This window comes from Cynocephalus volans, chromosome 3 (genome assembly GCF_027409185.1).
Source record: "Cynocephalus volans isolate mCynVol1 chromosome 3, mCynVol1.pri, whole genome shotgun sequence".
NCBI classification, from domain to species: domain Eukaryota; kingdom Metazoa; phylum Chordata; class Mammalia; order Dermoptera; family Cynocephalidae; genus Cynocephalus; species Cynocephalus volans.
In genome coordinates, this window is record NC_084462.1 from 105,517,838 (window position 1) to 105,543,055 (window position 25,218).

The window sequence follows — 25,218 nt, forward strand, 5'->3', positions numbered from 1 at the left end:
CAACAAACACACAGAGACTTGTAGATTATTCTGTAAGAAGTTTATTGCAAGATTGACAAGGTGGGTCAGCTCAGCAAAGCTGCAGGGGTGTTGGGGGCTGGTGTGATAAGGACAGATACTGTACCCTGGGTGAAAGGAGGAGTGGGTTCTTGGCTATGACAGCGGAGCCTGGCAGTGAAGGACGGCGCAAAGTGCTGATACAGGAGCTTAGAAGATTAAGTCCAAGTGAACCGAAACCACAGGATATCTGGGATAGTCCCAACACGAACTATAGTTACAAGCAACTATATAGAACATCTGTGCCATTGTCTGTCTATATCTGCAGTTTGAAACAGGCAGTGGAGGTCCTGTGAGGTTACAGTAGGTTAAAGGCACCCTAACAAAGCTCCTATAACAATTTGTAAAACCACTTGTAGGGCACGTTATATTTTTGGTACCACAAACTTTAACAACATCAGCAACAGTTGTATGAAGAAAAGTATTCTTGTCTTTTCACCTTCCTGTGTAGCTAATCTCTACCTGCATAGCATTGTCACAATGGGAGTGGGTCACATTTATGTGCTGGATGTTAAACCACTGACCCCAGGTTAAATTATCTGGTGGGACATTGAATGAGCCCACCATTCCCAGGATCCCCAAGAGAAGCAGACAAAGTTGACAATAGCACAGCTTTGGAACCATGTTTCCTGTGAGAAAAGAAGAGAAGTAACTACTCCTGCATCCCGTCTCATTTCTGACATGCTCTTTCCTGTCTCACCCTGCAGGCCACTCTGCTGTCTCCCTGGGGGTCACATTTCCATTTTCCTCCAGTCTCCAAAGTGTGCCCAGCCTCCTCGCAGTAACTTCAGCTCATCCCACCCTCAATGGCTGCCCTGTCGCTGCCTGTCGGGCCCCCGTTCTAAGGTTCATTGTCTTACCCAGTCTCTGTACTGCAGCTCCTGTGAAAACAGACCCAACTGGTCATCCTAAAGCTCATGGACAGCTAGTCCCTCCTACGTGGGACTGTAGATATAAAGCAGGCCCTGGGTGTGGTGCCAGCAGAGCCAGGAGGACTCTGAGTCTTGGCTGTGCAGAAACCCACATATTGGCACATCGTCCACTTGTGTAATCAGCTTTTCTGTGTGATCACATGGCTGACCAATGGATTTGCAAGTACAGTGCCACTGCTCCTTCTGTTGTAAGGAATCTAATAGCAAGGTATCCTATGCAAGGCAGAGGTCTTCCAGTTGGAATGAACTCTGTACCCTGGCTGGAGGGTGACCATAGATTTTACAACTTCTCAGAGCAGGTCTTTCTGACAGCCTGGTCTCCACAATGATACTGGAGAGTAGAGCAACAGAGTCCATGGGACAGAATAGGGCAGGGGCTAGTTTTAGCATGAGTAAAGCATCCACTTTGAGGCAGCACCGTGTTTCTCTGAAGTAACAGCACTCAGGGGAATGGGGCTTTATGGGGGCACAGGGACTGGAGGAAGTTACCTCAACCGATGGGTCTAGGAAGGCTTCTAGAGGAGGCTCCATTTGAGTAGGGCCATGAAGAATGATCAGGGGTTTGCTAGAGCATTAGGGAATGGATGGACCTTCTAAGCAAAGAGACTGGCTTGGGAAAATGCACAGAGGTGGGAAGTGTATCACAGGCAGGAAGTTCTGCATGCTGAGAAATGTTAAATCACTGGTCCCACTTCTAGATGGAAAAACGGGAATTAGATCTCTAAAATTATATCAAATCCCATAAAATTCTGATAAAATTAATTAATATGATTTTAAAATATCTTGTACTATATTTTACTACCATGCAGTATTCCTGTCACCTGAAAATACAGTAATTTTACCGCTAATGATCTTATGTACATGTGGTCACAATGGTGACCTGGTCTGGATTCAATGCAGAGCTAGTAGGGCTCTGCCCTGAATCCTGTTCTGTCTCAAATTCATTAACATCTTTTGTTGAGAAGCAAGTTTTTTATGTATATTGTGTGGAATTCAGTTTTACAGGTGATGAGAATGTAAAGATGAGTGAGCTATAGAGTATGCCCCTGTGACGCTGACAGCCACACTGCTAGAAAGACCTGTACTCAAGTGTCTATAATATGAGGCAAAACCCACATGCCCCAGGCACAAGGGTGTATCTGTCTTAAAACCTCTTCTTTTCAGCATATACAGTGTTATTTTTAATGTTTGGACTTGAAAGCTAAAGTTTGAAGTTGGGATAGTTCACACAAAACAATTTGTATTGTCTCATCTTAGAAAAATGTCATATGATGCTGGTTGGTGCACCGAGCCTCTGTTAAGGCACAGTATCAATGACAGCTGAGTAGCAGCTGCCTCTGTGAAGGGGGCACTAGCTCAGGGGACTTTACTGACTTCACTCCTCCCTCCTGACTCTCATCCTGTGCGTTCACTCATTGATGACACCTGCCTTGCTCCTGTGATATTTGTGTTATGACAATCAGATTTGTTACAAGTGTCCTGAGAGACGTCTGAGACCATCATACTCTGTCCTTTTCATGGCCATGTGCCTTAGTTATAATTGAATTAAAAACATCCTCTAAGATTTGTTGTAATTTGTCCCTCTGTAGGTGTCCTCTGTGCGTTTTTGAACTGTTCTCCATAGTTCCACAGCTAGCACAAGTGATCTCGTTTGATATTTAAGGCCTTTGGGAGAGGACCTGCTTATATGAAGCAGGAGTCAGTGTAAGCCTAGGTTAATCAAAATAGACTCGGGCCTCACTGTGACTTTGTAGAAGTCTGCTACTGCGCTCTGTTTATTATTTTTAGCATAACCCAATTCCTCACTCAACTGGTGGTAAACTTCTCTTACAGGACCATCTAGCCATTTTTGAGGAATAGCTACTAGCTTCCACTGAATTATGGGGTAATCATATGAGGTTCTTACTTGTCCTTGCGAGATACTGTAAGATATTATCCCAGAGACGGACTTCTGAATTTGTGGTAAAAACCACCTTTGACGTTTCTGGCCTCAAGGTTTATCACTTTCTCCTCTGGATGGGGCCCATGTTCAGAAATGTGATGTGTGTCATATGCAATTTCTTCAGACCCAAGGCACCTTTTCACATTTTCTCTTGACCTACTGACACTGACATGGAGACCATCATGCCTTTCTGCACACAGTTTTCCTAACGTTTGCATGGGAATCACAAAACATACTATTGGCAGGTGCCACCTGAGACTTATAATTACATGATGCAGGTTAATTCAAGTGCAATGAATGGAGAGTTAACTCATCTAAGCTCAAAACACGTTTGTGTACTGAGATCTCCTTGTGTCTCAGACTCAGCAAGATGGCCCTAGGCCTTCTTTCTTCTTGCTTCAGGCCTCCTACATATCTCCCCTGAGGCCATAGAACAGAAGCAGGTCTTGGCTTCTTTGATCAAATTTCTGGAATTATACAGGAATGGTCTAAGCCTTTGCTGCTCTCTGGCAGACATAGTTTTTTCCTCTATAGAGAAGTCGGTTGAATGCTCAGATGGAATTATTAAAAAGGATGTCAGAAGAAGGATTCGAACAAGTGTTTTTTCCTGAGAAATTAGATTACATTCAAGTAAAGTGGAGACATCCCATGTTGAAGGTGGTTACTGAGATCTGAGGGCCCTCATGAAATACATGTCTTACATCTGTAGGTGTGCATCTCTGTGAGTGGAAGTTCTTCAACACAGTGCTTAGATGATGAACAGCATTTTGAAGGTGCCCGTCCTAACTCTCACCACATGCATGACACACGTCAGTTAGTCAACCTCTTTAAGCAGATGGGGTGCAATGGGCTGAGCGTAAAGCTCAGGTCTGGACTTGGGGTATCACTCTAAGGATAGCAGGGTGTAGTGCATTGAACTATGTCCCCACCAACTACTGAAGCTTGAATTGTGTCCCCCAAGTGTTATGCATTAGAAAAATGGTCCCCCGTGTGACTGTTAAGAGGGTTGGAAATCTTATTAGGTAATAGCGTTGAAAGGTGGAGCCTTGAAGGGGTCATTAGATTGTAGCCCATATCTCAGTGAATAGATAAAAAATAGTGGTCAGGGGCATGGTTCTGAGGGTTTTAAAAGAAAAGAGAAAAGAGTCTTTCTTTCTGCTCTCTCTCCTTCTACTATCTTGCAATATGAGACCCTTGGGTCACTGTCACCACCACCAAATGGACTTTGGAAAAGCAAGAGAACAAAATGTGTTAATCTTAAAAGGAAGCCATGGGTAAGCAATGATATACAAGACCAGCACAGAGGTCACCTTTTTTGTCTCATTGGGATATTTATACTCAATCGCTGAGAACCAATAGCCCATCTTCCACAAAAAAAAAATACATAATCAAATATTATAGACAAATTCATGAGTAATGTTTTCTGCCATCCTGCCTGTTGTAAGTGCCGTAGCTGAAAAATCTTAAAAGGCTAAGTATTTTCCATTTGAATCAGTTGGAGTGCTTTCTGTACTCTTGATTCTTGAGCTCTATGCTGAATATACTGACACAGAATGTCTGCATGTGTAGCTCAGGATTCCACATTTTCAAACCTTTCCTCGGGTGGTTCCGAAACATGTCCCCAGTCTCCCATGCGGGATCCATTTTTATCTGACCCTGACTTCAGAAGTCTTGAGGACATCAGTAATATCTTGGAGTTGGGGATCTTCCAAAACAGAGTAAGCAGTGATGTCATTTGCATTGGGCACCCAGACAATTAGAGCTGCACACAACTCTGATATGGCACATATGTCTTGACATTAGGCTTTTGTTCAGTTGACATCACTGACACCCAAGCACACACAACTGACCTACCAGGCCATTGAAATGCTCAATGCTTGAATGCAGGGAGAAAATGTGGAGAGCTTGGCTGAAGCCCACTGTGAGGTAAGAAATGACTCAGTCTCACTGCTGTATCCCTTGGGTTACAAGAGTGACTGCTCCAAGAAGATACTTAGGAAACTGGTTTGGCTCATAAATAAGGAGGTATTTAACTCCTCAGTTAGCCAAGGAACCAAGGGAAGCATTTGAACAGCCAAAACGGTTTCAGTCAAAGAGCTGAAAATAGACTCCTCGGGGGTAATAATGTTTCACAAGGAGCAGTAAAATACCATTATTAGATTGAGTTTGTCATTCTTTCTGGAATGCCAAGGTGAGGGAACATTCAAGGACTCAGAAGAGAAGCAGTCAATGTCAGGACCAGCCATGCACTGATAGGTAGACAGAAAAGAGATGGATTTTCAGTTGACTGACTATGTAACAATATCAGAATACTCAGTGGTCCAAAACAACTGTATATTAATTTCTCACTATTCTCTGGGTTAAGTCGCTCAACGAGTTTTGGCTTCACATAGTCTCAATTGAGTTTGCCACTGTGGGTACAATTCAGGCAGACACTTCAAGAGGACCTCAGTGCATGTCAGGTTGATCTCGCTGGAAAGCCAGAACACTGGGGCCTCTCTCTCCTCTATCTTCACTGTCCAGAGCCTCTATCTCCACTCAGTTTCTCCAATAATGGAGTCAAAACGTTACATGGTGCTAAAGGCTCTAAGATGGTGAAAACAGTAGCACAAGGCCTACACTCAGAGGTGTATGAGGTCACCCTGTCACAATCTTTAGTAAAGTAAGTCACAAAGCCAGCCCAGACTCATTGTGACAGGGAATTACAGGAGGACGTGACTGCTGAGAGACATCATTGATGGGGACCATTCTATAATAATTTTCAACCCACTAGGTCAGCTTCATGGCTGCTCAAACTGTGAAGTCGTGTAGTGCTCCAGGCAGAGAAGAAGCCCATACTTGGTTTAACACCACTCTGTGTCACCATTTGAAAGTCCTAATAGTTTTGAACAAGAGACCCCACAATTCTCATTTTACACTGGGCCCAACAAGTGGTGTAGCTGGTCCTGACTACAGATGCATTATTATACTGCCCCAGCTAGGCCTCATTTCTACACGACAAGTCCCTCCCAATTTAGTTCCCATTCATGGTTCTCTTGTCACCCTCACTATTTTACCCTAGTAGAGCAGGATGTTGAATTTGTCCTGACAGACAGACACCCAGGAGCACTTGATGTTGCAAGTTATAACAGGGCGAATTAGAAAAAATGATAAAACTCAAACCTTGACTACAAAAGGGGCATCATAAATGAGATTCTTTTCATGCTTTCAGATGGCAGGACAATAACAGAAAATACTTTTATAGTTTCCAAATTATGCACTTTGCTAAAAGCAAAGGCATAGGTGAGATTCTCTGAGTGACTGAGTTCAACACAAGGACTAGACATCAGTGATTGCTGCATAGACTTACTTTCATCTAAGGCATCTTACTAGATGCTACAGAAAATGCACACTGAATACAACCTTACCTGACTTGTGAGTACAAGAGCCCCCATTCTGAGATTCTGGGGAAGTCATTGATATAGTAACCAAATGCAGTTGTTTTGATATGACAGATCAGCTCCAACCAGCAACCCCTTCCCACTACCTTGGATAATAGCATGTTTCTGGAACAACCTCACAAAATGTCAAAGTAGAGCAGCTGCTATAGGGTGAGAAAGAACTCATGTTCAGTGTGGGACTGCCCCAGCTCATCCACACAGCCTGACCCTCCTAGTGAGGACAAAAAGAGCTTTTATTTAGTTCATTATATCTATATATATTTAACTTATTAGAACTTAGAACTAAGATATTTTTACAATAATCATTAACTCATAAATGGCTTAAAAGAACAGGATTAAATATATTACACTTTTAAAAAACATCACACTTTTCCAAAATAAGTGTTTTCTAAAACAAAAATATTAGTAGGAAAAATAACCTTGTCTTACATTTTCTAAATCTCTTCTGTGGCAACTCTTTCTAGACATGTGGATTTTCATATCTGCTTTGCATTTAATCTGTTACATACAGTATGTTGTTTTGCTAAATTACATGAAGAGAGTCAGGCCTCACACAGACACGTGGTGGAAAGGTGAGCACGTCACAGATACCCCAAAAGGGTTTGGAGGACCACAAGGGTTAGCGGACTACACTTGACCTAATCAGCACGTGCATCTCAAGTCTCAGGTCACATTCGTGGGCCCTGAGATGAGCCTTTACACACTCAGAAACATTTCCTGGGAATGTTGCAGATGAAGATAGAAGGCTTTTTCTGCTCTCTTTACTCTTAAGAGTACAGAAGGTTTGGAGTTGGTGCAGCTGTCTTACAATATGTGAGGGAAAGCCGCCTGAGAAGTGAACGCAGATAGAGGAGACAGGGGAATGGAGAAATAGAAACTGGGTTGTGTTTTCATCATCTGAGTTCTGATAAGTCGCTCATTAAGCCATAACAAGCCCTATTGCTTAGGACAGTTTAACTGTACTTTCGGGTTCTTAGCACATCAGAAACACCAAGCTTGGAGGGATGGGATTTTGGGGTGCTAAGAAGCAGAAAAAAGTATATTAAAATGAGCATCAGATTAGAAATTTATTCTGTGTTATTTATTCATTTTCTCATGATCAGCATTTTTTATCAGATAGACAAGGTAGATCTCTTTGACAGGATTGCTTTTGAGCAGAGACTTGTGAGGGATGAGGACATTCACCATGCACCTGTCGGGGACGTGGGGCTGAAGTGACCATAAGGCAGGAATGTGCCTGGTATCTTCAAGGAACACCAATGAGCTCAGAAGCTACAGAAGAGTGAGTGAGAGGGAAAATAGTAGGGGTTTGTCTGAAAAGTAAGTATGCAAGAGGACACGTCACGTAAGAGCACAGGAGCTTTGCAGGGATTCTAGCTTTTACTCAGAGAGAAATGAAGAAGCTCTAGCGTGCTCTGAGCACAGTTGCATGACCCAAGGTATGCCTTAAAAGGATCCCGCGGGCTGCCGTGGGTGCTGAAGGTGGAAGCAGAGAGCACAGGCCAGGTTTTTGAAGTGATGGCCGTGGGAGGTAGCGGTGTCTCAGAACAGGTGGTAGCAATAGAGATGCGAGTGGTGGACAGATCCAGGCACATTGTGAAGACAGAAACAAGTGTTTCATGATGATTAGCTGGAGGATGTAAGAGAAATAAAAGAGTAAAGAATACCTCTATGTACCTTTAACTGGAAAGACAGAGATATTTTCGGCTGAGATGGGGATACTGGAGAAGCAACTGGCAGAAGAGGGGAGTTGAGGAGAAGATCAGTGTTGCCACTGGAGATGTAAAAGTTTGCAACATGTTGCATATCCATGCAGAGATAACAAAATGCAAGGCGGATATACAAGTCTACAGTTCAACAGAGGGAGCTGGCCTGAAGATTTGGGAATGTTTTCGGAGCTGATGCTATTTTACCTTCCGATCCCACTGCATGTCACTCAGAGATTTCACATACATCAAGAAGAAATCCAATACTGACCCTAGCGAGCTCCAACACAGACCAGAGGAACCAACGTAGGAGACTGAGAGTGGAAGCCCTGTATGAAAGGGCACTAGCTGGTAGACAGTAGTGTCCCTGAGACCAGGAGGCAGGCTGACTACCTGCCTGAGTGCACCAGGACTGACCTCACAATGCTTTTCATTCCTGTTTCTGTCATAGGAAGCTGATTCCCAGGTCATCCCAGGACGAGAGAGTGCTCAGCTGTGTTAATTGCTGCTAATAGATCAATAAGCTAAGCATGAAAAGTTGACTCAATCAGAGGACAGGGCAGAGGGCGTGCCTTACTCCAAATGTCAGGGATCTGCATGACTTGAACAGTTGGTTAGAGGACAAGAGACTGCTGAGTGGATTGGGGAGATTTTCAAACTTCTTGACCTACAGAAAACAGTCTTGTCCAGGACATAAATGGAAAGAGGGTCAACAACACAGCCATATTTTCTGTCCTAGAGGAGAGAATGAAGAGGAGAGCCAGGCATCCACTCTCCCTTCCCCTGAGATACTGTTCCCCATTCTCATTGCTCCAGACCGTACCATCTTGACTGTGTTTGTCTCCATCTCTCCTCACTCCTCTGTGGACTCATCTGATCAACTCACTTGACAAATCCTCCCTCCCACTCAAATCCAGCTCCAGCTCCTTCCCTCCCTCTCAACCCACACTTCTGCCTCTGCCTGTTGTCCTGGAGAGCTCTGCAGATTACCCACTGTATTACTTTGCCAGTAAAATGACATGCCACAGACTGGGTGGCTTGACCAGAGAAATTTACTTCCTCACAGTTGTCGAATGGAGAATTTCAAGATCAAGGTGTCAGCAGTTTGGGTTTCTTCTGAGTTCCCCCTCTCCATGTCTTGCAGACACCTGCCTTCTCACTGTGTCCTCACATGCATGGTCGTCCCTCCATTCGTGCTCACATCGCTGGTGTGTCTCTGTGTGTCCTAATCTCCCCTTATTTCAGGACACCTGTCAGACTAGATTAGGATCCAACCTAACAGCCTCAGTTTAGTTACCTGTTTAGAGATCCCATCTCCAAGCACAGTCCCTTAGTGGGCACTCAAGGGTTGTGGCTTCACACATGAATTTTGGGCAAACACACTTTAGTCCATGACACCCACAGACCCACCCCATTTTTATTTCCACACAGTCCATATACAATATTGAAGGGAAAAGGATGTGTTCAGTTCCAAATTTATCACTAATTTTGTTTGAAACCTTGGTAGGTCACCTCACCTTTCTGTTTCTCACATGGAAAGAGTAAAAGACCTTTCAACTTCTTACCAGCTCTGACTCTCTGTGCTCCTCAGAGTTCCTGATGAAGAAGTATAGGTGTGTGTGTGTGTGTGTGTGCATGTGCGTGTGTGTGTGTGTGTGTGTGTGTGTGTGTGAGAGAGAGAGAGAGAGAGAGAGAGACAGAGACAGAGACAGAGACAGAGGCAGAGAGACAGAGAGAGAGAGAAAGCCCCATGTGGGGAGGACTGTGTACAGAAAATGTAATTCATATATCTGTACTGAGAGATCCTGAAAATAAAATATTATTCCAATAATACAGATTTAGGAAAAATAAAATATAGTCTGGTGAAACTATTCTTTTCTACAGAGTGCACTCTTAATTTAAGACTTTTCCTCAAAAACCTAACTAATTTTATTTTAGAGAATGACCAAGGCCTGTCCCTCAGAAAACTCAATCAATTGTCCAACAGAAAAGATCAGCCCAAAAGACTACAATGATCAAATCAAGGTAATTAGTGTTTCCATTCTCTTAAACTTTATCATTTCTTTGTGAGGAGAACATTCAGAACCCTCTCTTCTAGCTTTTTTGAAATATGCAATAGCACAGTGTTAACTGTGGTCTTCCTAACACTCAGTTGAATACCAAAACTTATACTTCCTAACTGTGGCTTTGTACATTGTATTGAAATGTCACATTGTACCCAGTACATACGTACAATCAAAATGTTTTAAAATTTTTAAGTATTAAAAAAATGAATTAATAAAGAAAATGTTTTTTTTAATAAAAGACTACAATGCTTTCATGTCTCTAGATTAGAGGACCGCTTAGTGCACTGGGAGAACCTGTGAGTCGGCAGAACTTAATGTAACAGATCCCATCCAGACCATTCCTAATAAGGTTCCTGCCCCTGACCTTCCTTTGATCTCAGGAGAAGAAGAGGCCCAAAACTCATTAAAACTAAAAGGAAGAATAAAGTACTTTACAGCCAAAACGTTCCTAGCATCATTTACTATTTTTGTGCCTTATGGTTTTACAAGAAAATTTTTAAAAAGGAGGGAATCATGAGCACTTTGGTGTACTTATGCCTTAAAAGGCAATTGTTATTGACACAGCAGTGTGGATCAGGAGAGCTCCTCACCTTTGGAGGTGGTGCAAGTGTTCACCTGTGCTCAGTATGCTGGTGGTCCTCCAACAGCCTTATCATTCTGTGCAGTCAGTAAGGGTTTTAATGTTTCCCTGGTGGAACCAAGCAGGCAAGCTCCTTATTCCAGGTCATATGCTTGGTAAGCAGCAGAGCTCTCATTCAAAACCCTGTCTCTTCTTTTATAAAGGCCCTGTGGTTTAGATAGACAGCTGAGTCTTGCACTGTCCTAAAACCATGAAAAAAATTTTTTTCAATGAAGTTAGAATCATAGCTAACTAATTTTGAAAAGGTTCTCTCCAACATGAATATCCAACCAGACTTTGGAAGTTGTGTGGGATGCAGAAAAATACTTCTTTTGCGGGATGTTTCTGCGTACTGCAGCACCTCAGGCATAACTGGCCTCTGCCCAATAATTTGTCAATATAAAATGATGAAAACTGGCAAGAGAGATCCCCAGGACATCTCTCACAAGGTCTCCCATGCAGCAGCCTTCCTCATCCTTGGGAAATTAACCCTGAATTGGGCTTCTCTTCCTACAATTATTTTCCAGACCAGGAAGTTACAGGAAGAGAACGTAGGTGGGGTTATAGTTTAACAATATAGGCTGGTAACTTTCAGTGAAACAAGTCAGATGACATTCCAGTAAGGCAATCAAGTGATCCGTTAACAAAAGCTTGATCTTAGCAAACATTCCTTCTTACAGCAATTTCTCAGTATCTTTACATAACAATCAGTAACTAGTCTGTCCTTGAGCCAGCAACCTTGCTGTGCCACAAATCTTTATCTTACACCAGAGACTTATAGCCTGAGAAAAATCTCCAGTCCTCCACAAGGTCAATATTTGAAACTACAAGGCTTTGAAAAACCAGGCCCTATGAAGTACATATGCTTTATAGTATATTCCACAGCTTGGCCTTTCCAGATGGTCATGGCCCAGGCTTGTGTCTGAGTTCCTCTGTTGTTTCTCCAGTACTCTGGCATCTTGAGGCTGGTCCTTCTCCAAGAGGCCAACCTTTTCACTCACCTTCCTGGATATGTCCTTCCATCCCTGGAGAGCTACTCAAGGTCAAGACCTGAGCTTTATGATCAGCCCATTGCACCCCATGTGCTTACAAAAGTTGACTAACTGCCCTGTGTCATGCATGGGGTTAGAATTAGTGCTGGTGGCTTCAAAATGCTGTTCATCATCTAAGCACTGTGCTGAGGAACTTTCATTTACAGAGATGCAAAACCTACAGATGCAAGACGTCTATTTCATGTGAGCCCTCAGATCTCAGTAACCACCTTCAACATAGGATGTCTCCACTTTACTTCAATGTAATCTAATTCCTCAGGAAAAAACACTAATCCTTCTTCTGACATCTGCTTTAATAATTCCATCTTAGCATTCAACTGACTTCTCTAGAGAGAAAAAACTATATCAGTCAGAGAGCAGCAAAGGCTTAGACCATTCCTGTTTGACTCCAGAAACTTGATCAAAGAAGCCAAGACCTGCTTCAGTTCTATGGCCTCAAGGAGATATGTAAAAGGCCTAAAGCAAGAAGAAGGCCTAGGGCCATCTTGCTGAGCCTGAGACATAAGGAGATCCCAGCATACAAATGTCTTTTGAGCTTAGATGGGTTAACTCTTTCTCCATTCATTGCCATGTAATTATGACAAGTCTCAGGTGGCACCTGCCAGTAGTGTTTTGTGGCTCCCATGAAAACATTAGGAAAACTGTGTGCAGAAAGGTCTGATGTTCTCCATGTCAGTGTCAGTAGGTCAAGAGTAAAATTGAAAAGGTGCCCTGAGTCTGAAGAAAGTGCTTATGACACCCATCACGTTTCTGCATGTGGGCCCTGTCCAAAGGAGAAGTGATCACCCTTTAGGCCAGTGACCTCAAAAGTGCTTTTTACCACAAATTCAGAAGTCCATTTGTGGGATAATATCTTACAATGTCCCGTAATGACAAATAACAACTTAGTAAGATTACCCCATAATTCAGTGGAAGCTATTACCTATTCCTCCAAAATGGCTGGATGGTCCCCTAAGAGAAGTTTACCACAAGTGCAGTGAGAATTTGGGTTATGCTAAAAATAACAAAAGGGTCTCGAAGCAGAATTTTTCTACAAGATCACTCTGAGGCCCCCGTGTATTGTGATTAACCTAGGCTTATACTGGCTCTTAAATTTCATATAAGCAGGTTCTCTCCCAAAAGCCTTAAATATCAAACGAGATCACTTGTGCTAGCTGTGGAGCAATGGAGAATAGCTCAAAAATGCACAGAGGAGACCTACAGAGGGACCAATTACAATAAATCCTAGAAAATGTTTTTAACTCAATTATAACTAAAGCACATGACCATGAAAAGGACAGGGTATGATGGTCTCAGACGTCTCTCAGGACACTTGTAACAAATCTGATGGTCATAACACAAATATCTACAGGAACAAGGCAGGTGTCATCACTGAGTGAACGCACAGTATGAGAGTCAGGAGGGAGGAGTGGAGTCAGTAAAGACCCCTGAGCTAGTGCCCCCTTCACAGAGGCAGCTGCTACTCAGCTCTCATTGAAACTGTGCCTTAACAGAGGCTCAGTGCGCCAACCAGCATCATATGACACTTTTCTAAGATGAGACAAGAATACGAATTTTCTGTGTGAACTATCCCAACTTCAAACTTTAGCTTTCAAGTCCAAACATTAAAAATAACACTGTATATGCTGAAAAGAAGAAGTTTTAAGACAGATACACCCTTGTGCCTGTGGCATGTGGGTTTTGTCTCATGTTATAGATACTTGAGTACAGGTCTTTCTAGCAGTGTGGCTGTCAGCATCACAGGGGCATACTCTATAGCTCACTCATCTTTACATTCTCATCACCTGTAAAACTGAATTCCACACAATATATGTAAAGAACTTCCTTCTTGACAAAAGATGTTAATGAATTGGAACCAGAACATGATTCATGGCAGAATCCTACTAGCTCTGCTTGAGTCCAGACCAGGTCACCATTGTGACCACGCGCACATGAGAACATCAACGGTAAAATTATTGCATTTCCAGATGACAGGAATAATGCATGGTTATACAATATAGTACAATATATTTTAAAGTCATATTAATTAATTTTATCAGAATTTTATGGGATTTGATATAAGTTTAGGGATCTAATTCCAGTTTTTCCACCTAGAAGTGGAACCAGTGATTATAACATTTCTTAGCACGCACGATTTCCCACCTGTGATACATTTCACACCTCTGTTCATTTTCCCAAGCAAGTCTCTTTGCTTATAAGGTCCATCCCTTCTTTAATGCCCTAGCAAACCCCTGATCATTCTTCATGGTCCTACTCAAATGGAGCTTCCTCTAAAAGCCTTCCTGGACCCATCGGTCGAGGTAACTTCCTGCAGCTCCTATGCCCCCGTAAAGCCACGTTCACCTGAGTGCTGTTACCTTAGAAAAACACGGTGCTGCCCATGAGTGGGTGCTTTACACATGGCAAAACTCACCCCTGCTCTATCATGTTCCATGGACTCTGCCTCTCTACTCCCCTAATACCATTGTGGAGACCAGGCTGTCAGAAAGGCCTGCTCCAAGAAGTTGTAAAATCTACGGTCACTCTCCCACCAGGATACAGAGTTCATTCCAACTGGAAGACCTATGCACTGCACAGGATACCTTGCAATTAGATTCCTTACAACAGAAGGAGCAGCTGCGCTGTCCTTGCAAATCTGTTACTCAGCCATGTGATCACACAGAAAGGCTGATTGCACAAGTGGATCATGTGTCAATATGTGGGTTTCTGCACAGCCAAGACTCAGAGCCCTCCCGGTTTGGCTGGTCCCACCCTGGGTGCTGCTCTATATCTACAGTCCCACACAGGATGAACTAGCCACCTCTGAGTCCCAGGACGACCAGCTGGATCTGTTCTCACAGGAGCTGCAGCACAGAGACTGGGTAAGACATTGAGCCCTAGAGCTGGGATAGGAGGGCCAATGACAGGGCAGCCACTGAGGGAGGGGTGAGTTGAAGTTAGTGCCAGGAGGCTGGGCACACTTTGGAGACTGGAAGAGAATGGAAATATGACCCAGAGTGACAGCAGAAGGGCCTGCAGGGTGAGATAGGAAAAAGCGTGTCAGAACTGAGATGGGATGCAGGAGTAGTTACTTCATTTCTCACAGGAAACATGGTTCCAAGCAGTGTGATTCACAACTTTGTCTGCTTCGGTTGGGGCTCTTGGGAATGGTTATCTCATTTCATGCCATACTTGATCCGTTTACCTGGGCACAGTTGTTCAAAATTTAACATATAAATATGATGCACAGCCGATGCAATGCAAGCAATTCACAAACATGCACTACGTTGTGTTGAAATACTTTCTTCTACACAACTTTTGTTGATGTAGCTGACATTTGTCAGATCCACTTCAGAACCCACCCTAGAAACCACAGTACATAGTGTCATCAGGGCTCAGCTCCAGTGTCTATAACCAACTGCAGCCTCATAATATCATATTCAAAAGTGAATGGAGACAATAAAATTTTCTTTTTTTCTTTTTCTTATTTTAAGTTTAGTTATTTATATATATATATATAAATATATATATATATATAAATATATATATATATAAATATATATATATATAAATATATATATATAAATATATATATATATTAATATATATATATATATATATATATATATATAAATATATATATTTTGTACATTCTGTGATGTTGCCGAGCAGCTGAGGGGGAGAGGGAGAGGAAAAAGGAGAAGGAAATAGGGTGGGAGGAGTAGGAAGGAGGAGGGGTAGAGGTGAGGCCTGTGGCACCCCCCTCGTTCCTGCATGGGAGACCAGGGGGCTTCCAGCTGTGGTCTGGTCATTGCTGAGCTGGATGCAGATGTCAGAGGGGTGTGGCTGAAGCCCTCACCCTCCCCACTTCCCCAGCTTGGGAGCCCAGGGCATTTCCTGAGGCTGCAGAGTGGTCAGTTTGGTTGCAGGGAGACAATAAAATTTAAAACCTTTTATTTGAGTAAGAAGCAATTCCTGAATTGGGAAATACCAAACTGAAAGAGATTCAGTGTTTCAATGACAAAGCATCAGAGGCAAGTATTTATTGGGAAAACATGGAAGCAAAATAATGAAATGAATTGATTGGTTGCAGATTAAATTGCCTTTCTTGATTTACCTTGTTGGAAAGTCTCTAGTGACATAATTGTATGTTTGTTGGTTGCTTATAATTGGCTGAGATTAAGTTCTGTTTCTTTTTAACATGAGCACTTACCAGAAATGACCCAAGTTAAGTTTCCCTTATGTTTAGAGTTTAAGCAAGGCTAAGGTATTTTTAGGGCCTAGTTGGTTTTGGCTGCTCAGGGATTTTTCAGGTCCGGTCTCTATTTCAATTTTGCTTTAACAGTCCAGATCAAATCACCATTGTTTCCCTCTTTATACAAGAACATCAACAATAAAATTATTGCATTTCCAGATGACAAAATAGAAAAGTAATAAAAAATTACATAGATTCATTTTGTTGGAAGGTTTATGATAACAGTTAAAGGTCTAATTCCAGTTTTTAACATAGAAGCTTTACCAGAGATTTAACATCACTTAGCACGTAGGTCTATCCCCCTGCGATTTCTTTCCCACTTTTGTACAACTTCACACACCATCCCCTTTGCCTAAAATGATCCTCTCTTCCCTAAAGTCCCTGCAAACCACTGCTTGTTCTTTATGACCAGTCCAAGTGGACCTTTCTTTTGAAAGGCTTTCTTGTCTTATTAAACCAAGTAACATCCTTCATCCTCAGTGTGCCCATAAACCCGTGTTCACACAAATGGTATTACCTATATCACTCTGCTTCTCTACAGACCAAGTCAAAGTGTGTTTTATGTATCAAATCAGACACTTTGACTTCTATACATTCACGAATACAGTGCCCAGAAACATTTTCCTGTTAACATCACAAAATAAAATATACTAGGATGGCAAATGACAACCCAGGGCAGACCATTTTGTAGAAAATAGCACAGGTTGAAAAGAACACAAGAATACTGACTGCTAGGTTGGACTCCTACGTGACACCAAATGTTCATTCTCTGGCAGATTTTGTAAAATGATTTTCTTTGGATGTTTTCATGTTATGTGACTTTTCATGAAGTGGAAGCAATAATCAGGGCAAGGCGTAAAACAAAAGAAAGTGAACCCAATGCCAGAGGAGAAAATAAAAACAAACAAACCTCAAATGTGTAGCCAACAATTTTAATTACCTGCAGAATTTTGAGCAGCAAGAAATTCAGAACTCAATTTACTGCAGAGGGTATATTGACTTGGAGAATGTTTGTGTTTTGATGGAGCCAGGAATAACACTAAAACCAAAAGGGAAACCTAGGTTTCTCCTGTGCAAACAGCCTCCCTGGCTGTATTGGGTCTGAGTATTTGTTCTAAGCCTGTCTAATGGATCGTGGTCCTACACATGCAGAATTACAAACTCTGTGGTCAGTCGGCAGCCAGTATATACTTGTTGTCACTGAAGTCCAGATCCACCAGCAAACTTATCACCAGCACAGGATGCCTTAGATCCCTTATACCAGAGTGAGCAGCGATGCTGTCCTTGGGTATCTTTTTGTCATCCACATGATCACACAAAAAGACTCTTTGCACAAGTGAGCCAACAGGAGACTCAGAGCCTCCTGGCTCTGCCGGTCCCACCCCCAGGGGCTGCTGTACATCTACAGTCCCAATTAGGGGGGACCAGCACCCTGAGCCCCAGGATGACCAGCTGGGTCTGTTCTCACAGCAGCTGCAGCACAGAGAATGGGTAAGACATTGAGCCCTAGAGCTGAGACAGGAGGGGCAGCGACAGGGCAGCCACTGAGAGAGAGGTGAGATGAAATTAGTGCCAGGAGGCTTGGCACACTTTGGGGACAGGAAGTGAATGGAAGGAAATATGGCACCAGAGTGACAGCAGAGGGGCCTGCAGGGTGAGACAGGAAAGAGTGTGTCAGAACTGAGACAGGATGCAGGAGTAGTTACTTCTCTTCTTTTCTTGCAGGAAACATGGTTCCAAAGCTGTGCAATTCTCAACTTTGTCTGCTTCTATTGGGGATGCTGGGAATACTTATCTCAGTCCATGCTCAACCGGGTAATTTAACGTGGGCTCAATGGTTTAACATCCAGCACATAAACATGACCTACTCCCGATGTAACAATGCAATGCTGGTAGTGAACAACTACAAAGGAAGATGCAAAGACAAGAATACTTTTCTTCATACAACTTTTGCTGCTGTTGTTAATGTTTGTGGTGCTTCAAATACAACCTGCTTTAACAAAAAAACAAATTGTCACAATAGCTCAGTTCAGGTGCCCTTAATCTACTGTAACCTCACTGGACCTCCATCACCTGTTGTTGCAAACTGCAGATATACACAGACAACAGCACAGATGTTCTATAGAGTTGCTTGTGAGAATAGATCACCCCGGGACAATGCCACATATCCTGTGGTTCCGGTTCACTTGGACTTGATCTTCTAAGCTCCTGTACCAGCACTTTGTGCTGTCCTTCACCTTCCAGGCTCCACTGTCATAGCCAAGAACCCATTCCTCCTTCCACCCTGGATACCAGCATCTCTCCTCATCACGCCAGCCCCCAACATCCTTCACCTTTGCTGAGCTGACTCACTTTGTTGACCTTGCAGTAAACTTCTTTGCAGAATCATCTACAAGTCTCTGTGTGTCTGTTGTCATTCTGCTGTCATTTAGTCACAATCCTAGAGACTTTTTCCTTCCACTATCCTGAGATTTGTGGGAAATAGAGACGTGAGGGTAAGCGACCACGAAGCAGCACAGAGTTATCCCTCTTTCTGCCTTTAGCCAAAAAAGTGAGGTCTCAACTGATATCTGCCTTCTGACAAACACTGTCTTGGAAGAAACTGTGGTCAAGCTCCTCTGGATCCGCTTTACAACCAGGCCTTTTCCTTGGGCTTCAAAGTCCTTCCTTGACGTGCGGCCAGGGAGGCGGAGACTCGACAGAAACCACACACCCGGTGGGGTCGCCACTGCACGATCTAACAGCCTGGGCCAGAGCACACTGAACGGGGAGAAGTCCTGTACAGAAAGTGAAAGCTCAACAGAGATCACACACCCTGTGGTACGTGATCCACCAGCCCAGCAGAGTACAAGCTGACCAGAAAGGTGGATCCCCGGAGAAGCCCAAGACCCGAGGCAACCACACACACAAGACACTAGAGGCCAACTGAGCAGTCACGGCGGGAGCCATACCAAATTGGCAACCACAGCAACATCCTAGTTAGTCATTAGTCTTAAACCGGTGGACTGTGAAACCCCCTGCCACAATGAATAAACACCAAAAAAAAGACACCAGAAATACAAAAAATCAAGAAAGTACACCACCAAAAGTTAATAAATCTCATACTCTAGATCCTATAGAACAAGAAGCCCTTGAAATAACTGATAAGGAATTTCGAGTGATAATTCTAAGGAAACTGAATGAGATACAAGAAAACTCAGCTAGACATCATGATGAAATGAGGAAAAGTATACAGGATCTGAAAGAGGAAATATACAAGGAAATCAATGTCCTGAAAAAAAATGTAGCAGAACTTGCTGAACTGAAGAAGTTATTCAGCGAAATAAAAAACACAACGGAGAGTTTAACCAGCAGGCTTGTCGAAGTTGAAGAGAGAACCTCTGAACTTGAAGATGGGCTGTTTGAAATAACACAAACAGACAAAAAGAAAGAAAAAAGAATCAAGGACATGGAAGAAAATCTGAGAGAGATATCAGACAACCTCAAGCGCTCAAATATCCGAGTCATGGGTATTCCAGAAGGGGAGGAAAATGGAGATTCCATTGAAAACATATTCAACAAAATAGTGGCAGAAAACTTCCCAGGTATAGGAAAAATCACAGATCTTCAGATCCAGGAAGCTCAACGATCTCCAAACGTATTCAACCCAAAAAGGCCTTCTCCAAGACATGTCATAGTCAAATTGGCAAAACTCAGAGACAAAGAGAGAATCTTAAAAGCTGCAAGAGAGAAGCGTCAAATCACCTATAAGGGAGCCCCAATCAGGTTAACATCAGACTTTTCATCACAAACCCTAAAAGCTAGAAAGGAATGGGATGATATTTTCAAAATACTAAAAGACAAAGATTGCCAGCCAAGAATACTCTACCCTGCAAGGCTATCCTTCCGAAATGAGGGGCAAATAGTATATTTCTCAGACAAACAAAAACTGCGGGAGTTCACTACCACAAGACCACCCTTACAAGAAATCCTCAAGGGAGTACTGGGTTTGGTTCCTGAAAAATAACTACCACTGCCATAAAAACCTAAGAAAAATCTAAACCCGCTAGTACAAGAAAAATGGCATTCATGAAGAGAAAACAAGCTAACAAAAACACTATCTACAACCTAAGGAACCAACAAACACAGAAACCAAACAGTAAATCAGAAAGCAAGGAACAAAAGACACCTAAGACAACCAAACAACCAATAAAATGCTAAGAATAAATCAACACCTTTCAATAACAACTCTTAATGTTAAAGGCTTAAATTCCCCAATTAAAAGACACAGACTGGCTGATTGGATCAAAAAGCAGGACCCAACTATATGCTGCCTACAAGAGACCCACCTCACCCATAAAGATTCACACAGACTAAGAGTAAAAGGATGGAAAAAGATTTACCATGCAAACAGAAAAGAAAAACGAGCTGGAGTGGCTATTCTTATATCTGACAAAATAGACTTTAAACTAAAAACCATAAAAAGAGACAATGAGGGACACTACTTAATGATAAAAGGACTGATCCACCAAGAAGACATAACAATCATAAATATGTACGCACCCAATGTTGGAGCAGCCAGATTTATAAAACAAACTCTATTAGACCTAAAGAAGGAAATAGACACTAATACCATAATAGCAGGGGACCTGAACACTCCACTGTCAATATTAGACAGATCATCTAGGCAAAGAATCAGTAGAGAAACACAAGATCTAAACAAGACTCTAGACCAATTGGAATTGGCAGATATCTACAGAACATTCCACCCAACAACCTCAGAATATTCATTCTTCTCATCAGCACATGGATCATTCTCCAAGATAGATCACATATTAGGTCACAAATCAAGTCTCAATAAATTCAAAAAAATTGGAATTATCCCATGTATCTTCTCAGACCACAATGGATTAAAACTAGAAATTAATAACAAACGAAACTCTGGAAACTATACAAACACATGGAAATTAAACAGCATTCTACTTAATGACATATGGGTCCAAGAAGAAATCAAGCAGGAAATCAAAAAGTTTATTGAAACTAATGAAAACAATGATACATCATACCAAAACCTGTGGGATACTGCAAAAGCAGTATTGAGGGGAAAATTTATTGCATTAAATGCTCACTTCAGAAGAATGGAAAGATGGCAAGTGAACAACCTAACACTTCACCTTAAAGAACTAGAAAAACAAGAACAATCCAATCCTAAAGTTAGCAGACGGAAAGAAATCATTAAGATCAGAACAGAACTGAATGAAATTGAAAACCAAAAAACAATTCAAAAGATCAACGAATCAAAAAGTTGGTTTCTTGAAAAGATAAATAAAATTGACAAACCATTAGCATGGCTAACAAAAAAAAGAAGAGAGAAGACTCAAATAACAAAAATTAGAAATGAAAAAGGCGATATTACAACTGATTCATCTGAAATACAAGGAATCATTCGAGACTACTATAAACAACTATACGCCAACAAATTTGAAAATCTGGAGGAAATGGATAAATTTCTGGACACACACAAGCTCCCAAAACTGAACCGTGAAGACGTAGAAAATTTGAACAGACCAATAACAATAAAGGAGATTGAAGCTGTTATCAGAAGGCTCCCAACAAAGAAAAGCCCAGGACCAGATGGATTCACAGCAGAATTTTACCAAACATTCAAAGAGGAATTGACACCGATTCTTTACAAACTATTCCAAAAGATTGAAACGGACGCAAATCTCCCAAACTCATTCTATGAAGCAAACATCATCCTGATACCAAAACCAGGTAAACATATAACCAAAAAAGAAAACTACAGGCCGATATCCTTGATGAATATAGATGCAAAAATCCTCACTAAAATACTAGCAAACAGAATACAGCAACACATACGAAAAATTATTCATCACGATCAAGTGGGATTCATCCCAGGGATGCAAGGTTGGTTCAACATACGCAAATCAATAAATGTGATACACCATATTAATAAACTCAAACACAAGGACCATATGATCATCTCTATAGATGCTGAAAAAGCATTTGATAAAGTTCAGCACTCATTCATGACAAAGACCCTCTATAAGTTAGGTATAGAGGGAAAGTATCTCAACATAATTAAAGCCATATATGCCAAACCCACTGCCAATATCATCCTGAATGGGGAAAAGCTGAAAGCTTTTCCTTTAAGAACAGGCACTAGACAAGGATGCCCACTCTCACCACTCCTATTCAACATAGTGTTGGAAGTACTAGCCAGAGCAATCAGAGAAGAGAAGGAAATAAAGGGCATCCAGATTGGAAAAGATGAAGTCAAACTGTCCCTGTTTGCAGATGACATGATCCTATATTCGAACAGCCTAAAACCTCTACAAAAAAACTGTTGGAATTGATAAATGATTTCAGCACAGTAGCAGGATACAAAATCAACACACAAAAATCAGTAGCATTTCTTTTCTCCAATAGTGAACATGCAGAAGGAGAAATCAAGAAAGCCTGCCCATTTACAATAGCCACCAAAAAAATAAAATACTTAGGAATTGAGTTAACCAAGGAGGTGAAAAATCTCTATCATGAGAACTACAAACCACTGCTGAGAGAAATTAGAGAGGATACAAGAAGATGGAAAGATATCCCATGCTCTTGGATTGGAAGAATCAACATAGTGAAAATGTCCATACTACCCAAAGTGATATACAAATTCAATGCAATCCCCATCAAAATTCCAAAGACATTTTTCTCAGAAATGGAAAAAACTATTCAGACATTTATATGGAACAATAAAAGACCACGAATAGCCAAAGCAATGCTCAGCAAAAAAAATAAAGCTGGAGGCATAACACTACCTGACTTTAAGCTATACTACAAAGCTATAATAACCAAAACAGTATGGTACTGGCATAAAAACAGACACACTGACCAATGGAATAGAATAGAGAATCCAGAAATCAACCCTCACACTTACTGCCATCTGATCTTTGACAAAGGCACCAAGCCTATTCACTGGGAAAGGGACTGCCTCTTCAGCAAGTGGTGCTGGGATAACTGGATATCGTTATGCAGGAGAATGAAACTAGATCCATACCTCTCACCATATACTAAAATCAACTCAAAATGGATTAAGGATTTAAATATACACCCTGAGACAATAAAACTTCTTAAAGAAAACATAGGGGAAACACTTCAGGAAATAGGACTGGGCACAGACTTCATGAATACGACCCCAAAAGCACGGGCAACCAAAGGAAAAATAAACAAATGGGATTATATCAAACTAAAAAGCTTCTGCACAGCAAAAGAAACAATTAAAAGAGTTAAAAGACAACCAACAGAGTGGGAGAAAATATTTGCAAAATATACATCTGACAAAGGATTAATATCCAGAATATATAAGGAACTCAAACAACTTTACAAGAAGAAAACAAGCAACCCAATTAAAAAATGGGCAAAAGAGCTAAGTAGGCATTTCTCTAAGGAAGATATCCAAATGGCCAACAGACATATGAAAAAATGCTCAACATCACTCAGCATCCGGGAAATGCAAATCAAAACCACATTGAGATACCATCTAACCCCAGTTAGGATGGCTAAAATCCAAAAGACTATGAACGATAAATGCTGGTGAGGCTGCGGAGAAAAAGGAACTCTCATACATTGTTGGTGGGACTGCAAAATGGTGCAGCCTCTATGGAAAATGGTATGGAGGTTCCTTAAACAATTGCAAATAGATCTACCATACGACCCAGCCATCCCACTGTTGGGAATATACCCAGAGGAATGGAAATCATCAAGTCGAAGGTATACCTGTTCCCCAATGTTCATCGCAGCACTCTTTACAATAGCCAAGAGTTGGAACCAGCCCAAATGCCCATCATCAGATGAGTGGATACGGAAAATGTGGTACATCTACACAATGGAATACTACTCAGCTATAAAAACGAATGAAATACTGCCATTTGCAACAACATGGATGGACCTCGAGAGAATTATATTAAGTGAAACAAGTCAGGCACAGAAAGAGAAATACCACATGTTCTCACTTATTGGTGGGAGCTAAAAATTAATATATAAATTCACACACACACATACACACATACACACACAAACTGGGGGGGGGGGAAGAAGATATAACAACCACAATTATTTGAAGTTGATACAACAAACAAACAGAAAGGACATGGTTGGGGGGGAGGGGGGGAGGGAGAAGGGAGGGAGGTTTTGGTGATGGGGAGCATTAATCAGCTACAATGTATATCGACAAAATAAAATTAAAAAAAAAAAAAAAAAAAAAAGATTCATTCTAAAAAAAAAAAAAACAAAGTCCTTCCTTGCAGAGTCCAGTCGAAAAACCCTCCCAACTCAAATTACAGTGGGTCTCTTACCCTCAGTATCTGATTAAATTCCTCATTCCCACCATCCACCATGTGTTATCTGATCACGCTGGCCTGCCTTCAAATAAAAATCCAGTTGAGTCAATCAAGCAATGACACCACTGGTCTTGATATCTCCTTCTACTAATTTTCCATCCACCGACCCTCTCCCACACCCCTAACACACAACAGCCCATAACTCCTGTATAGGTGCCCACTTGTTCTGAAGCTCAACTTGATACAGAGGCTGCATTTCTCCTATAGCAATAGATCCTGAGTAGATTTGTTTTTAATGCTTTAACTACTGTCCAGATCTTGTTTTCTGTGACACCATTTCCATCTGAAGAAAGATAAGGGCTTCAGTGTATCAATAGAAAATGAGCATGTTTCAATCCTTCTGATTTATAAATCATGAATTTTATGATATAAGTAAATTTCATGATACAAAAAGGAAAAAAAAGGAATGTTTTGAATATGGTGAGACCAAAAGAAATAATAAAAAGTTTAGCCTGAAAGAATTTTTTTTTAACAAATTTATCAAACCTCAGTTATTAGTGGTTATGCTAGGAGTGAATCCAGGGTTGGAGTCAAAGGTGGAATGAGACAAGTGTTCAGGTAGAAATATGGACAGATTCCCGTACTGCCTGGAGAAGAGGTGGATATCTTTCCCCACAACTTCCATGTCCTGGAGAAGGGGGCAGCTGGTGACCTGGTGGGGATGGGGTGGGAGGAGGACATGGAAATGGAATCTCTTATCAAGGCCAGTTGGCTCCTGCCATTCTGCCCTCCACAGCTGTCCCCAGCAGTGAATCATCGGTTCATTCAACTCAAGTCAGG

General features: G+C 41.7%; 2 protein-coding genes and 1 pseudogene across 2 annotated transcripts in view; 1 reads left to right on the forward strand and 2 right to left on the reverse strand.

Annotated features, from left to right (window-relative positions):
- LOC134372657 (thyroid receptor-interacting protein 11-like) overlaps window positions 1–25,218 on the reverse strand; it is a 338,384-nt gene that overhangs the window by 54,521 nt on the left and 258,645 nt on the right.
- Window positions 208–708, reverse strand: LOC134371738 (non-secretory ribonuclease-like; annotated as a pseudogene).
- On the forward strand, window positions 17,694–18,252 carry LOC134371741 (non-secretory ribonuclease-like). Its single transcript, XM_063088566.1, has one exon. The coding sequence runs from the start codon at window positions 17,779–17,781 to the stop codon at window positions 18,250–18,252; it is 474 nt and encodes a 157-aa protein (XP_062944636.1). The 5' UTR covers window positions 17,694–17,778.